Source organism: Lynx rufus, unplaced genomic scaffold (genome assembly GCF_022079265.1).
Source record: "Lynx rufus isolate CCGP_SWC_20201006 ecotype Redwood Valley unplaced genomic scaffold, mLynRuf1.p SCAF_5, whole genome shotgun sequence".
Taxonomy (NCBI): Eukaryota; Metazoa; Chordata; class Mammalia; order Carnivora; family Felidae; genus Lynx; species Lynx rufus.
The window spans coordinates 65,495,678-65,512,853 of NW_025814867.1; the positions used below are offsets into that span (position 1 = coordinate 65,495,678).

At 36.7% G+C, this 17,176-nt stretch overlaps 1 protein-coding gene across 1 annotated transcript in view; it reads right to left on the reverse strand.

Annotated features, from left to right (window-relative positions):
• Nucleotides 1-17,176, reverse strand: part of SPATA16 (spermatogenesis associated 16) — a 231,875-nt gene that overhangs the window by 39,106 nt on the left and 175,593 nt on the right. The window contains exons 6-7 of the mRNA XM_047098622.1: nt 6,919-7,065; nt 5,511-5,623 (exon numbers count right to left, since the gene is read on the reverse strand). Coding sequence (XP_046954578.1) covers nt 5,511-5,623; nt 6,919-7,065 — 260 coding nt within the window. The remainder of the gene's footprint in view (nt 1-5,510; nt 5,624-6,918; nt 7,066-17,176) is intronic.

Consider the following 17,176-nt stretch of genomic DNA (forward strand, 5'->3'; position numbering starts at 1 on the left):
GAAACTGTTTTCTTTCTGAAGAAAAATTGCTTTCTTTGTTCTTCTTTAAAATAAACAATGGGGCTCATTGTAGGAAAGTGGTGTAGTGACTCAACTCCAAAGAGCAGAAACAACAGCAGTCTGCTCGGGAACATAATCTATCAGTGTAATTTTCCAAAACATCAGGAAAATAAAAATAGTGGAAGGCAATGGTGCTTTGTTAGCTTGATTGTTGGATGCATAACAAAACAGGAAGCGCTCCATACAAATCAGATTCTAGGGAGAGAGCATAGTTGACTGCTAATCGTTACCTATCCTCCCCCACTACCTTAAGCCAATGCAGTTTAGTTATCAGGGGACTATAAGTTAATATTTTACCTATACAAGATGCGGGTTTTTGAGAGACATAGTGAAAAAGAGATACCAATTGATATCTAACGCCAGGAGGAATGTTTTAATGCTGTTTCTTTAAGAAAATAAAGGAAATAATGAAACATGAAGGAATTAGGTTAAACATCTAATGTTACCAAAAGCTAAATCTAAAGGGAAAGTAGCCCTCCCAATGAGACTTCAGGAGTGATCAAAAGTGTCCTTAGCTGCTGGAAAGAGTGTAATAAAGTGGCCAAGACTGAAGCTAAAACCTCATACAGGTACAATGAAGGTTAGGTAAATATCAAGTGCAAATGAAAGCTTCAGTCCGAGAATTGCCTAGATTTAACAGCAGGTGTGGTTAAATGTTTGGCAAGTAAGTGGTACTATATAATACCATTAGAAAGCAGAACCCAAGTAAATATATTTCCATTTGACATACGTGTAGAATCATTAATTGCAAAAAAGGGGTAGAAAACGCATATCATTGTTCATTTCAAATGTGTATATGTAAACGTTTTTTATGCTTCACTTGGAGGAAATTAAAAGTAAAATTAATGAGGTATTAAAACATGGTTAGGTCATTTTTTGGCAAGTCAGGCTGTGAAGAAGGCTTCATGCATGGCGAGAGATTTTATTATTTTAACTCTTTAACATTTAGCCCAGGAAGCACAGTACATAAGGTTGAAACTGACAGCAGCCAATAAAGTTAATGAATGGAAAAGCACAATGGCATATGGTAGCATGTGAAATAATTAGGACAAGGATCCAGAGAAGGAAAAATACCATTAGAGCAGAGCTATTGGTTGAGTGGGGTTGATGTTAAATGGGATTCAGAGCCAACGGGTAGGAAGGTGGTAGAATATTTTAGATTATAACTCTTACGGTACCAGAATCATTCTTGTTTGGCCATGTGTTATTGTTGTATGCCTAGTAAAGGAATCTATAAAGATAAGGAAACTGGGGTCAGAGTGTAAGGAGAATCATTGCCTGACACACAGAAAACCAGGAATGTCCTTGTCTCCTTCTACCGTCTCATGGCAAGAGATGAAAATTCATGTTCCCTGGGAAGCCCTACTGTGGTGAGTAGATTCACTCCATGGCTGGAGATGACACTTCTAATCCTGCCTTTGTGAATAGATCTGAGCACATTAGTGATCTAAGGAAAAAAGTTAGAAATCTGTAGGACACTCACACAATCATTTTAGAGGAACATATAATTTCCAAGTATACAGCTTGCATAAAGAAAAACAAGGTCTATCAAACTGTCCTTTGTCAAAACAAACTAAAACCAATTTAAAATCCTGAAATTTGTACTGCTTTACAAAGTGTTTCAACATAGATTATGTACTTTTGGTCTCCAACAACTCTGGTGGGCCTGGCAGATATCAGCTTATTTAATAAATGAGAAAAAATAGCTCAGAGGTTAAGCGACTTGCCCTAGGGTTACACAAAGCATAGCCTTGGACCAAAGTCTTCATCTGTAGGTGTCACAAGTGAGGGTAACAACTAATATGAACAATGCAATACCTAAACAGTCAAGTGGACACCATTTGATATGTGACAAGAAAAAAAACACATACTTCAGGGAATCTTAAAAACACTGTTGAGTGTTTCTTGGGTCACAGTTAATGGCACAATGTAGCAATAATTTCTACTTACCAACTCATTACTTGCTTCATTAAGCTAGGTTACCTTCGCAGCCAATTTTATTCAGTCCTGCTTTATGAAGCTGTAGTTGGACATACAAGAAAAAGCCTAGAGGCCAATATTTGGATATACTTGTGGTTCCTGGGTACCTTCTGGCTCACTTGCTTCAATTCCATTGCATCCATATTTGAGATAATCTTCTAAAAACTATTTTGGAAGATTCCATTTCCCATAGAGTTAACGTAGAAATGTTGATAAAATGCCTTGCACGTAGCAAAGTGGTGCTGACTTATTTTAAAGAAGACTGAGGGATTATTTCGATGCTAAGAATTTTAGTTGTGGTTTTCAAATATCCTTTATGGACACATGAAGATACATGCACATACAAATTTATAAGTGGATAGAATGCCCTTTGAAATGTGAGAAGAAAATGAGTGAAGAATATTTAAAAAGTGTGTGATGTCTAGATAGGCCCAAAGTGCATACACAACACACTGTGAGATATGAACTGGCAAGAGGTGATGTGGCCAGTGCCCTGACAAGTAATAAGGTATGGCCACTGTTGCCCCAAAGAGCCAGGGCACCAAGAGATCACTTCCACAACTTTCAGCTCTGCTAAGCTAACCATGGCTCTGCTAGGTTAACCATGAACTGAAGAGGTGAAATAATGCTGTATGGTGATGGTTTTTGTTAGCAAAGATTCCACTGCTTGCAAGGGTCTGGTGATGACAAGGATGATGTACGCGGGTCTCTAACCGAGGTTGGTGATGGTGTGTGTATGGCTGGAGGAGGTTATGATAGAGGGTAAATTGGAGAACAGGACCTAAAATTTGTGGTAGAGCCAATGAGATTGCTATAAACTGAAAGTTTGTATCCACCCATCCAAATTCATATATTGAAGCCCTAATCCTGGGTGTGATGGTATAGTGATGGGGCCTCTGGGATTAGACAAAGTCATTAGTGTGGAAGCCTCGTGATAGGATTGATGCTCTTATATGAAGAGACACCAGAGAGCTTACTGTCTGCCATGTGAGCACACAGATAGAAGGTGGCGCCGACTGCAAGCCAGGAAGAGGGACTTCATCAGAACTTGAGCATGTGGCACCCTGATCTTGGATTTCTAGCCTCTAGAACTGTGAGAAAATGGAAATGGATTTCTACTTCTTCTTCTTCTTCTTCTTCTTCTTTTAATTTTTTAATGTTTGTTTATTTTCGAGAGAGAGAAACAGAGTGTGGGTGGGGGAGGGGCAGAGAGAGAGGGAGACACAGAATCTGAAGCAGGCTCCAGGCTCTGAGCTGTCAGCACAGAGCCCAATGTGGGGCTCAAACTCATGAGCCGTGATATCATGACTTGAGCCAAAGTCAGAGGCTTAACCGACTGAACCACCCAGGCACTCCTGGATTTCTTCTTGGTAGAAATATAGGAGAGATAATTGAGTGGAACGCAGTTATGGGGAGGGGGGGAGCTATGTGGTAGGAAAATCAGTAAAAATGTGCTTTTGTATTTGTAATGCATAGAATTACAAATCGTGCAAATAGATTAGGGGTTTTATAGCTTTTAAAAAATGCTGAATAATGTTATTGAGCAGATAAACTGCTGAACAGATGTTAAGTAGCTGTTTGTGATGACCCCCTTGGTTCCCCTTGTAAGGTAAGAACATCAAATCAATGATGTAATACAAAAGCCACAAAAAGAAAATTCTTCAAAATTGCCAGCTTCTAGGCCTTTTGAAAAATATTTTAAAAGGGGAAAATCTGTAGTCTTTATAGCCTGTTAATGGGAAGTTCCCTTTATGAACTTTCAGCATAATGGCTTACATTTTGTAAAACAGTACAGCATAATTCAGGTCTTATTTTGGGCTTTTTAACACTGAAAAGTAGAAAGGGCAAATTTTCCCTGGATCAGACAACTTACCTTAGGGGTGTACAAAGATCAATTGCCAACTCTTAGGGTAGTATCCAATTTAGAAGTGTGGTGCAGAGGCACTAGCTTGAAAATTCCGAATTCTTGTGTACGTAACAAAATAGTTACGTATAATAGCCCAATATATGAAGTAGGGAAACACTGTGTTCACTAAAAATGTGTTGCTGATTTGAAGTGACAAATGTACTGCAAACTTGAATTAGATATCAGGAAGGCACAAAGAAAAATCTCTTTAAAGAGACACTAGCCTAACAAATTCTGGAAATTGCATAGTGTAGCATTACAATATGTTTAAAAAAATATATATATATATACACACACACACACATATATATACATATATGTATATATGTATATATACACACACATATATACATATATATATACATATATATGTATATACATATATATGTACATGTATATACATATATGTATATATATGTGTATATATGTGTGTGTATATATATATATTTTAAAACATATTGCAATGCTACACTATGCAATTTCCAGAATTTGTTATGTATATATATATAGATATGTATATATATATATGTGTGTATATATGTGTGTGTGTGTATATATATATACTTTAAAACATATATACATATGTATATATATGTGTATATATGTGTGTGTGTATGTATATATATACATACATATACATATGTTTTTTTAAAATATGAAATTTATTGTCAAATTGGTTTCCATACAACACCCAGTGCTCATCCCAACAGGTGCCCTCCTCAGTGCCCATTACCCACCCTCCCCTCCCTCCCACCCCCAATCAACCCTCAGTTTATTCTCAGTTTTTAAGAGTCTCTTATGGTTTGGCTCCCTCCCTCTCTAACTGTTCTTTGTTTTCTTCCCCTCCCCCATGGTCTTCTGTTAAGTTTCTCAGGATCCACATAAGAGTGAAAACATATGGTATCTGTCTTTCTCCGTATGACTTATTTCACTTAGCATAACACTCTCCAGTTCCATCCATGTTGCTACAAAAGGCCATATTTCATTCTTTCTCATTGCCAAGTAGTATTTCATTGTGTATATAAACCACAATTTCTTTATCCATTCATCAGTTGATGGACATTTAGGCTCTTTCCATAATTTGGCTATTGTTGAAAGTGCTGCTATAAACATTGGGGTACAAGTGCCCCTATGCATCAGTACTCCTGTATCCCTTGGGTAAATTCCTAGCAGTGCTACTGCTGGGTATAGGGTAGGTCTATTTTTAATTTTTTGAGGAACCTCCACACTGTTTTCCAGAGCGGCTGCACCAATTTGCATTCCCACCAAAGTGCAAGAGAGTTCCTGTTTCTCTACATCCTCTCCAGCATCTATAGTCTCCTGATTTGTTCATTTTAGCCACTCTGACTGGTGTGAGGTGGTATCTCAGTGTGGTTTTTGTTTTAAAATATATTAAAACAACCCAAATTATCAGCTAAACTTTGCTTGGTTCTGCAGATGAGATTTACCATGAATGCTTCTGAAATCTTCCAATATTTGCAATATTTGCACCATAAACTTTCCATACTTTTGGAATTGTCTAAAATTTGTGCTTTGGACAAATATAAGACACTCATATACCTACATTCAATTGGGTGCTTCTAATAAAATCCAGTATTGGCAAGATCCGCTTCCCCATTGTCTCCATGTGCCTCACTGTGTCTTCTTTGGTCAGCAGACCGAAGGGAGTTTTATGTTCTAAAAATTGTAACAGTAAACTTTTATACTATTTTTCCAGACTTTCATTTCAAAAATGCTTTCTTTAGCAAGCTATATACAGATATCTCAATGTTAATAGATATGAAATCTTTAGTGTAGAAACCAGTACCATCCCTAGACCACATGCATAACAATGAAAGATCTATGAGGAGAAAGGCAGAGGAGACATTGCCCTTTCGAGACTATCATTTATTCATTTTGTTGTGTTTCCTGATTGAGAGATCTAAGAGACAGCCTATAACAATTCATCTCTCTCTGCAGAGTGTTTTTCCTGACTTGTGAAAAAATGTTGTCATAAATGTGTCTGATTCTTGTCTTGTTCCTCCCAGGTATTATTCAAGTGTGCAGATCCTATTGACTTTGAATGTGGCTTGAAGTTGAGATAAACCTCGGAGGATAGAGTGCCAGATGAAACACAAATCCTTAATTATGTGGGTAGAGCTGAAGGAATAAATTTAACCTGGTCATGAATTCTGCCCACAAATCTGAGACTTTGACTCCATGTGAATATTTTCTTCATTTTTGAAAGTTTCAACTAGAATTACTGAATACCATTTAACTGTAATACTCTTCAGGAGATCTAAGCTCTTGGTTAATTACATGAGAATGGAACAAATATCAGTACAAAAGCAGATAATCCAAGTGATTTAAAGTTGTCATTGGCTATATTTTTTATTTTGCATAATACGTTTGTCGGATAATTTCCTTCTACATTTGCTAACTGATAAGAACAAGAACTTGTATTCTTTTTTTTTTTTTTTTTTAACGTTTTTATTTATTTTTGGGACAGAGAGAGACAGAGCATGAACGGGGGAGGGGCAGAGAGAGAGGGAGACACAGAATCGGAAACAGGCTCCAGGCTCTGAGCCATCCGCCCAGAGCCTGACGCGGGGCTCGAACTCACGGACCGCGAGATCGTGACCTGGCTGAAGTCGGACGCTTAACCGACTGCGCCACCCAGGCGCCCCTAGAACTTGTATTCTTTAAGTGCTTTATGTTTAGGCACTTTATGTTTAGTGCTATAGGGGTGAGATGGTTGGAGTGAGGGAGGCAGGCACTCTAGAATTGCATTGGTCTTGGGGGAGTCTGAATCCCAGGTATTGTTAACTAATCCACAAGGAAGACTGGAAGGAGTTAATAATTACCCAACAAACATTTTTTGGGGTCTAGCACTACTATATGCTAGGCCTTGTGATGAATAAGATTTGCTGAAGAATGCACAGTTCCTGCCTTAGAACAGCATTGAAGGATAATAATAAGTCCATGTGATTTACCTGTAAATGTAGGCAGCTTCCTACTTGATAGTTTTTCCAAAAATTTTCCATCTTCTTTGTTTTTGAACCCAAGAGTCAAGAGGTATTGTTGGGGAGGAAAAGATGACCAGTCAGCTGTCTGAGGCAACATGTGGACTCCTTGAAGATCTGAAATACAATAGGAAATGAATTAAAGGCTTTGATATCAAAGGGTATTTTCCCCCTAAATTTCAGGAATTGTACTTGGAAGGCATTATAAATACAAATATTAGAGGCACAGTAGAAGTATATGCATCAAAATGTCAAATGCATGATATATCAAAATTTTATTGTATTTCATTATTTATGCTTTTTAAAAAATATAAACATACACAGAGCATAGTAGTAAAATATGGTTAGATTACATGGATCTCCTTCCATTCAAAATAATAGAAAGTTCAGGACAAGCTTGCAGGCTTAATATTTTTCTGTGTGCTCTTTTCAAGAGAATTTGATTTTTCTGTTCATAGTTTAAGATTTAAAGAAATAACGTTATATGAAAGGAAAGAGAAAAATTGCCAAGTGAGAATTAAAATATAAGACTAATTAATTTAGTTACCATCCCTTCTGTAGTTGAAGAAAATTTGAAATGACAAATATGCTGATTTTTGTAATTAGACTTGGAAATAATTCAAGTGTCATGAAAATGGTTGCAAAACAAACTCATATACTTAATGACCATGAGAACTAATATTTACTGAGTACTTATTTTCTACCTTCCCTTGTTCTAAGTACTTTGTGCACATTTTCTTTTTAAATCCTCATGATAGCTTTACAAAATTGGTGCTATTGTCCCCATTTTGTGAACAGAAAGTTGAGGGACACAGATAGGATGTGACTTACACAAGAACACAGCCTGTAAGTGGACAAAGCGGGATTCATCCTTGGCAGTCTGACTGCAGAGACCGTGGACCTAACCCCTGCACTCTGCTTTAGGCTTGCTTGGCTCTGGATTACTTTTGAGATACGGACAAATGTCAACTATGGGGTTTTGGTGGCCAGATTCACTTAAATCATTTCCATTCTGAGTGATAACACTTTGGTTAATTGTAATAGACTTCACAAATGAAGGATGATGAACAGAGGGTTTAATGAGCTCTCCTGACTTAACACTGCCAGAAAGGGAAAATGATGCAATTCCAAATATCCTTCAGTTATGATTTGGTTAAAGGTCAGTTTTTAATGTAGAATCAGAACTGAAATGGTAATGATTCAAATACAGCCTTCATTATTTATCTGTAATATGCCTTTAAAAAATAATAGATACAGAAACCATGAATGTTTTTATCCACCCTCTCTGGCATACTCCATTCCTATTTTTAGCTGCAGAACACTTTGTTCAAACTAAAATTTACTGAGAAGCCCAGTATACATATATGTTTTAAATATAATTTATTGTCAAGTTGGCTAACATACAGTGTGTAAAGTGTGCTCTTGGTTTGGGGAGTAGATTCCCATGATTCATCACTTACCTACAACACCCAGCGCTCATCCCAACAAGTGCCCTCCTCAATGCCCATCACCACCCCTCTTCTTCTCTACCCTCCCTCCCCATCAACCCTCAGTTTGTTCTCTGTATTTAAGAGTCCCTTATGGTTTGCCTCCCTCCCTCTCTGTAACTATTTTTTTTCCTCTTCCCTTCCCCCATGGTCTTCTGTTAAGTTTCTCAAGTTTCACACATGAGTGAAAACATATGATATCTATCTTTCTCTGACTGACTTCACTTTGCATAATACTCTCCAGTTCCATCCACGTTGCTGCAAATGGCAGGATTTCATTCTTTCTCATTGGCAAGTAGTATTCCATTGTGTATACAAGCCACATCTTTATCCATTCATCGGTTGATGGACATTTAGGCTCTTTCCATAATTTGGCTTTGTTGAAACATTTGTATAAACATTGGGGTATATGTGCCCCTGTGAATCAGAACTCCTGTATCCTTTGAGGACCCCAATATTTAAAGTTGATAAAAGTAGGGCTGTTCTGTTTGGAGCCTGGAACACCAACTACCCACCCGCATGACCGTAACCCGTTCTACACCCTACATGCAATAGTCACCTTAAACCCTTCCACAGACCAACAATTTTTCAAAGCTCTTTGACACATTTTGGTTAATCAAATAAAGCATGGCTGTCAGAGAGTTAACATGTATGCTTATTGAAAAAACCAAAATATCACAAAATATCTTTTAAACACAAACACAGAACAAAATATATTAGACATGCTTTAGTCTTTCTTTGGTGACTCAAGATCAGGTAATCCCTTGATGTTATTGAGAGCCAACATTTATCTGGCACTTCTGTGCTATACACTTTTCCAGGATTATCCTTTTCACTCAACAACTATGTAGGTGGGCCTATTATGATGCTCACCTTGCAGACGGCAAAACCAAAGCTTCAAGAAGAGTTTGCAAACTTGCCTAGGATCACACAGGGAGCAAATGGAGCCACCAGAATTGAAAGTCAGACAGCTGGACATCAAAACTTGACTCTTAAAACTATCCCCATGACAACTGAGCCATGACAATAATCATTATTCTAAGAATCAATGGGAAGCGTGTTACAGAAGCACGGCAATGCCAATAAATAGATGGTTTTAATAGACATGATTCTAGATAGGACATTTCCTACTCTATCTAGAAAAGTACACAGCAAGCACAGAATTCTCAGAACTAATAGAGTAACTTTTAGGTGCTTTAACATGCAGATTTAACAAGGCTCTTTAGTTGGTGCTTGAATCACAAACTGCTTCTTTTTTAAAGACTGTCTCGTTTCTCTAAGCAAGGTGAAAATTGTGATTTTTGCATTTAAACTTCAAAGGTGCAGGAAGTTTCCTTGCTTTTGAAATCTTCTGTAGATAACCACAGGCACATCTTCTGCTTCCAGCCTAATACTGTCTAGTTGTATATAGTAAGGGAAGAGTTCACCAGTTTGGCTGAAGTGGCCAAGAACCTGATCATGTAGAAAGGCAACTAAGTAAAAACAAAAAGGACACTAACTCACCCTTCTGATATATGATCATCATATTTAAAAAAAATTTTTTTGACACTTATTTACTTTTGGGAGACAGAGAGAGACAGAGCAAAAGTGGGAGAGGAACAGAGAGAGAGACACAAAATCTGAAGCAGGCTCCAGGCTCCCAGCTGTCAGCACAGAGCCTGATGCGGGGCTTGAACTCACTAACCATGAGATCATGACCTGAGCTGAAGTTGGATGCTTAACCAGCTGAGCCACCTCGGTGTCCCTCGCATTTATTTCGATTGTGGTCATCATTTAGCATTCTATAAGATGCCTAAATTTATAAACTGTCAGCATTTTCAGGAATTAGCATACTCTGGAGATCAAGGCCAGAAGGTATGTGATCTTTGGCTACAGTTTGCTCTTTAACTTGGTTTTGCTCCCTGACTTACAAGGCCTGAGGCTTTCAGGCCAGGCTGGGGATGATGTTGGGGGCTGTTCCATGGAGACGTCCTTGGCGTCTTGGGTACCTTTGGAGGGCAAGAGGCCCCCTGAATAGGTGTGGATAGGCTTTATGTCTGCTCTGACCTCCACACAAAGCCAGAGTATATCTAGACATAGAAGCTTCTGGATCCCAGGGCTGAAACTTCCTGTCAGCACCTGCTTCCAGCTCAGAGGGGGTTCCTGGCAGGACACCTTTAAAGCTTTAAGGCCTACATTGACAGAAATGATAGGAGGATCCAGAGTGCCAAAGTTCAGAAGTGATTAGGGTATGCTGGGCATGGGCTGGTGTTGGCAGTAGGCTTGCAAGAGGCATCTTGAGATTTGTCATTTTCTGGTGCAGCTCTATTGCCAGAAGCAGCCAGATGTTTGAGGGCTCAATTACATAAATAAATGGGGAGTTTGAAAGGTTGACCTCTACTCGCTCTTAAATATTTGGTGGATAAAGAGGAGAATGGCACTGATAGTGGCAGTGATTAGATTGACTAGTGAAACTAATGTTAGCAATATAGCTAATTTATCATAAAATATGCTTGCAAAAATAAAAGTATCTTCTGTTCCTTTCAATCCCCTGTTTTATCTCATGTGTTCCATCTATTATGAACTTCTAGTTGAAGTTTTAAGACATGAGAAGGCCCCTACATTCAAACTGTTAAATTTAGAAAAAAAAATATTTTTAAAGTATCATTCTTATTCCATTTGTATGCAGAGTAAATTGCAGTTGTATGAACATTTAGCCTAGCAGGTGGTCTATGACCCAAAATGACGACATACTTACCAGATGTTGAATCTCATGTAACATTAATTTGAGTGCTAATTGTTCTCAATTTTATGCTCATAAACCTCTACCTACGTCCGAAAAGCCCTGTGCCCCTGATGGATATGAAAGTTAACCAGATTGTATTGTTCTTTGGTAGGAAAATTGAACTGATTAAAAATGTTCGCTTTGCTTCTGTCATTCCAGAAGAAAACACGAGAAATAAATCCGTTAATGCATTCTTTTACAATTTATCACAATTAGAGGTGAAATTTAGATGACTATGACCAAATTTATTATTAAAAAATCAGTTTTTCAGGTATGATGCAGTTCCAAATTTTTACCATTAGGAAAGTGAATGCTTTAAAAAAGAATATCAAACATAGTTTATGCAGATTAAGTTTCTTGCAAAAACAAAATCTTTCAATTCTTTTTGAAAGATGTCTAACCTCAGCAAAAGAGGATAAAGTTTGCCCTTTATCAAGAACATTTTATTGTACCACAGAAGGCTGGTCTTCAGTGTTATTCATGTTTTCAGGTCTTCAAGTTATTCATGCAGTTTGACCTTCTGTACTGTTTCCCTCCTCCTTCTTCTCCAAGTCACCTTCCTGGAGTTCAGTGACAGTCTCTTCTCTTTCTACCTGTCTCTGTCTGTCTGTCTGTCTGTCTCTGTTTCCTCCTCTCTCCTACACACACACACACACACACACACACACACACACCCCTCCTGATTGCTCTTTCTCCCTTGCTCTTCCTGCCTTCTCATTCAGTGGTCTTCCAAGCTGTCCTTGGATCACTGATAAGTTCTTCATACGTACAGTCTTGGCGGCAGGGGGCTGGTCTCTATTCTGGTGGCTTTAGCGATTACTGCTAAACAAAACATTAGGGATGGAAAGTATAGTCTTACCTGAAAATCTTCACCCAATTCAAACACAGCGTTTCCAAATGCCTCCTGGGACATTGCTATTTGCTCATCCTTATAGAAATTACCACCAACAATGCAGCAAATACATTCTTCAAAAGTGATTTTTATAATCACCACGACTTCCTTCTTCCCTGCTTTTCACCAACGTGTTATAAGGATAACTATTATTCACCCAATTATTTGGGTTTAAAATCTGGAAGCTATCATTGACTTTTCTTTCCTCTTATTCCCTGGCATTTAGTGAGTCTCAAAACTAATTATAATACATCTCATATTAACTCCTTTCTTAGCATAACCATTGCTACCGCCCTGGTCAGATTTATGATCATAACATCTGGATTACAGAAAACGTTTCCCAACCAACGTCACTGGTATCATTTCATGCCAATATATCTCCACACCAGCACCCAATGAATATTTCTGGAACATCGCCTTTGTGGTTGTCACATCCTTCCTCAGGAACTTCAGTGACTTCTTTCCTGGTATTCAAGCCTCTCAACTGTGTGCATCTGTTTCACAATCTGTACCTAATTCCTACATTTTTTCCAGTATAAACCTTAATCATCAGCTCTGCTGATTTCACTAACTTGTACCAGCCTGTGCTTTTCCTGCTTCTGAACTTCTCTTTGTTCAGAAAAGTTCTTTCCACCAAGAAACACTTACATATTCTCTCTCATATTGTAAATGACTATCCTTCCAGATGTACCTAATTTAAGTCCCACCCTGTCCATGAAGAGTCTCCTGAATATTTCAGTATCCCCCTTCAAACTCTTAAAGAAATCTATACTATTCACTCTAGAGTCTCTTAAGGTTTCATGGGGGGTATGTCTTATCTCTTTAACAGGTTTTAATCCTCTTGAGAATGACATCTTCAAGTTATGTTCATGCCCCAAGCATCTAGTGGGTGTCCATCAATATTTGAATCTAAAAACAAACTTTTCCAAATCCTGAATTTTTAATGGTAAAAAAGAAAACTTCAGAAAAAATCTTTTTCAAAAAAAATAACTTCAAAAAGAACAAATAAAATGTTCAGAGCTTCTGAGATATGACTTATTTCTTTGTCACAGCCTTTGTTCTTTATTTTACCTAAACCTTAAGTGATTTCTGTTCAACGTACGAAGGATGAGTGAAGTAAGATAACCAGCATCAAATAATCCAATGAAATAGATGCTCAAATGAACAAACCAGCTTTTCCTGGATGGAAAAATTAGTTTCATATTCAGGTTGTACCCTGGCTGCAGCTTGTTCTCAGGGAAATATGAAGTCATAGCTACAGAAGAGGACTGGATTAATAGAGAGAGTCTGACTTAGTGAAACTGTCAGAACCACCAGAAAAGCATCTGTGCAAACATGAAATACTGATTGTAGATCAGCAGACTCATCTATATATATGAGGGATAGCTTTATCTGTTATGAAGCTAAATATGCATAAAATAAAATTTAAACTCTCTGGAAGTAAAGTACAAAACATAGATGCCGCCATCATCATCAGTATTTTCTGTTGGACATCTCATCAGAATCACAGCCAACGGATTGTGAATGAACTTTTCAAAGCAAAAAAAAAAATGTTTTTTTAAAGAAAAAGCTTAAGAAGTTTAAAAACTCTTTGAGAAATACGCAAATCTGTTAGTGTTCTATCACCACCTTTCTCTAAGTTTCATTTCCTTCTCTATTTTCTGGTGTCTATGTCATTTCTCTGCCCTTTGTCCATAACAAAATGTTCTGACATTTTGGGTTAGAGTGAAATCTCATTTCTAAAGGTCCCAATTGCTCAGTATGAGATGGGACCATGTCAGTTTTATATGACTTCTTTTTACTGATCAGTTTCAGAGTTTAACTTCTACAGTGCCTTCGTAATACCAACACTTTGTCATTAGTTCTTTCCCAACCATTTTCTGAGTTTTATCTTGTACTCCTTTTAATGCCAATACTTCTATCTTGGAAGTTATCCACAAATTCACATCAGCAAGAAAATAGCAAAAGGCAGCAACTTTACAGCTAAGTTATCATTATTGCCCCCCATAAATAATAAAACAGTTTCTACTTTTAAAAACATAGCATATTGTGATTTTTGCATTCCATGTGTGAGAAAGCTATATATATAATGAATCTTTGTATAATAAATTACATTTTCCCGTTGACCTTCATTATAATTTCAGAGTTCTAGATATAAGTGGAAAAAATTGGTTTCCATTCCTAAGATTCTTAATTCTCACTTCAGACTTCTGGTCTACTTCTCCAAAACCAATCTTTGTATTTTTAAGTTTCTTCTCATAACCCATATATACACTTAGAGAAATAAATAATTCCATAGTATTTTTATGTATAGTTCATTTCTATTTCACTTGAAATTCATGTTGATTCCAAAGTTTTATGTTCAATCTGCTGTATTGTATTCTGGGGAAGTTCCTTAATTCCATCCCCACCAAAGTAGATTTGAAACAATACAAATATTAAAGATACTGCTATCCTATCAATATTTACTAGACTCATGATCAGTGAAATAATACAATGTTGTTATAATTCCCATAAACAGCTATGTTTTTGCTCTATATGAGAATTGGAATGGCCATTGGTTGGTTGGTTACCTACTATGCATTCCCTCCTCCTTTTTTTTCCCCCTTGGAGAATTCCCTCAATCTCTACTTGCTCTAAAAGTGTGACCTAACTGATGCAGACCAGTCAATCCACGGCATTACTCTAAGCTCAGTTTTGGTTCAATTATAAGCATAAGTGCAATTTGGGCTAATGAGAAAGAGCAAGTCTCAGGAATTGTGTGGAAGAGGCACTCACTGTTCTTCAGAACAGTGTGATTTGAGATCTCTAATGACACTTGAGCATTTTGCTATTACTCAAGATCTTAGCATTTGAAAGTATGGTACAGGAAGTGGGATAGCAGGCAGAACTTGAGAATAAAGCTGACTGCAGAAAACAGAGCAGTGAATGAGCTGTTGGATTAAGCTGTATTTAAAGGCAGTGCCACCTGTGGGTCTTTCAATAATACAAATCAATTGTTCCCTGCCTCCCTCTCCTCCTTTAAAATTGAAATATAATGAAGTCAGTTTGAGCTGTGATTCCTACCACTTGAAACCAAAGATTTCTGATATAGGGATTTAACTAGTAGTCTGTACATTTCTAAATACTATGGAATCCTTAAAATATTATAGCTGAGATGCAAGACAGTCATAAATTCTTCAAGTTAGCTATCTGGGAAGAATATTTTCCTTATTTAAGACACAACAGTTTGAGGATTAGGAATTAATTTTTACAGCTACTACAAAGATAGCAAAATTGAATGCATCTTGGTGATGCCATTATTATGATAATATTATGACATTATTACCAATAATTGAACTTAAATGTATATTAGCATAATTTGTCTTGATCTATATCATAATTATTACTTTTTCATTTTTGGTTAGATTCTGCATCTTATAGAAAGTGACTTTTGGGTAGTTAACTAAGAATGCATAATAAAGTCTTACATAATCTGAAAACCTCAATTTCCCTTATTATCTGGATTGGTAATCTATGTATTTGTTTGTTTATATCCCAAGGTAGAAGTGTAATGACTTGCCTTACATAAATACATATGACATAAGAAAAAGTGTAAAAGAATGCTTGAGGAAAACACATCAAAAGGAAAAGTAAGAGATGGATGATAAAGCCGCGAGATTAATACACAAAGTGTGTTTTATAAATTTTCATATAATTGTTAGAATTAAACAGGATCAGCTATCTCATTCACAATATTCCTAGAGATTAACACTGGAAAGGAACTACTTATCTGTTTATTAGGGAATAAATTTGAGGAGAGTATTTGGAGAGCTTAGAGTAGGAAAGAGACTTGGAGAGAAGCTGCCATATAAGTGTGTGTGTGTGTGTGTGTGTGTGTGTACACACGCGCACATATGTGTATGTGTGTATGCGTTTTGTAGAGCATTATGGATACAGTACCTGTAATACCTGCTTCCTGCTATGTATCCCATTCCAAGAGCTCCATCTTGCCCTAACTCATTGGTTTTTCTTGAGAAGCTGCAGTAAAAATTTACATTACTTGCACTTATTTTTGGATTATTAAATGGCATTTCTTTAAATGCCATTCTGTCTGTCTTCAGTCAGATCCTATAAGAAAATATACTATGGAGGATATATTATATAGTTCCAGAGAAGTCCAGGAAAAATGCAATCGTGAAAGGTAACAGTAGATGATGGAGACCAGAAGCAAACAGTGCCGTAACCTGCTACTGCAAAGGACAAGTGACCTGTTTGTTGAGAAGACAGAGTAGTGCCAGAAAACCACATTTCCCATTGGAAAGACCAACATTTTCATATTTTAAGAACAGAGACTTTAGCTCTGTATATGGGGGAGTTACATACTTTGGGAATGATTCTCTGTTTCTAAAAAGAATTCTGTGGTACAAATACAAGATGATTTATCATCTTTATAACCAACCCGGTCGTAACACTTTCATAATAATACTGGGGATATAAGCTCTTTAATTCTATAACCTTTTCCATTTGAGAAAGTGAATTACAGAGAGGAAAATAGTCTTATCTTGAAAACTCATGATCATGATAAAATTATAATATTTTAAAGAAGAAAGAATAAAATGAGGAATTTTTTATTTCCTATTTTAGAAAGCATAAGAATGTATTATCCTTACTGGTAAATGATGACTGAACAAGAACAGGGTTATAAATTTTAGTAAAAAGCAATTCTTAAAGGTCTATTTTAAAACAATATATTATTCGTCTGAACATACGTATTTACTCTTGGGAGTTAAATTGCAATGGAAAGACAAAATATGACTCTATCCACCTCAGTGTTAAAGTAATTGATATCTGATCCAGAAAACTTTTCTATTAAACATTACTAAGCACAGATCCATTACTGAATATTTATTTATTTAGCAAATAAATCTTGATATTTTCATCAAGAGGAGACAGGATATGCTTATTGTATTACTTTATTATTATTAAAATACAACCATGCAAGAATAAGAACTATACAAAATTGCATTATTTCACTGGAATATATGAGTAAAAATCTCAAGCAAAATCTTTATAAATGAAAACATAATAATTCTGGGGCTGATG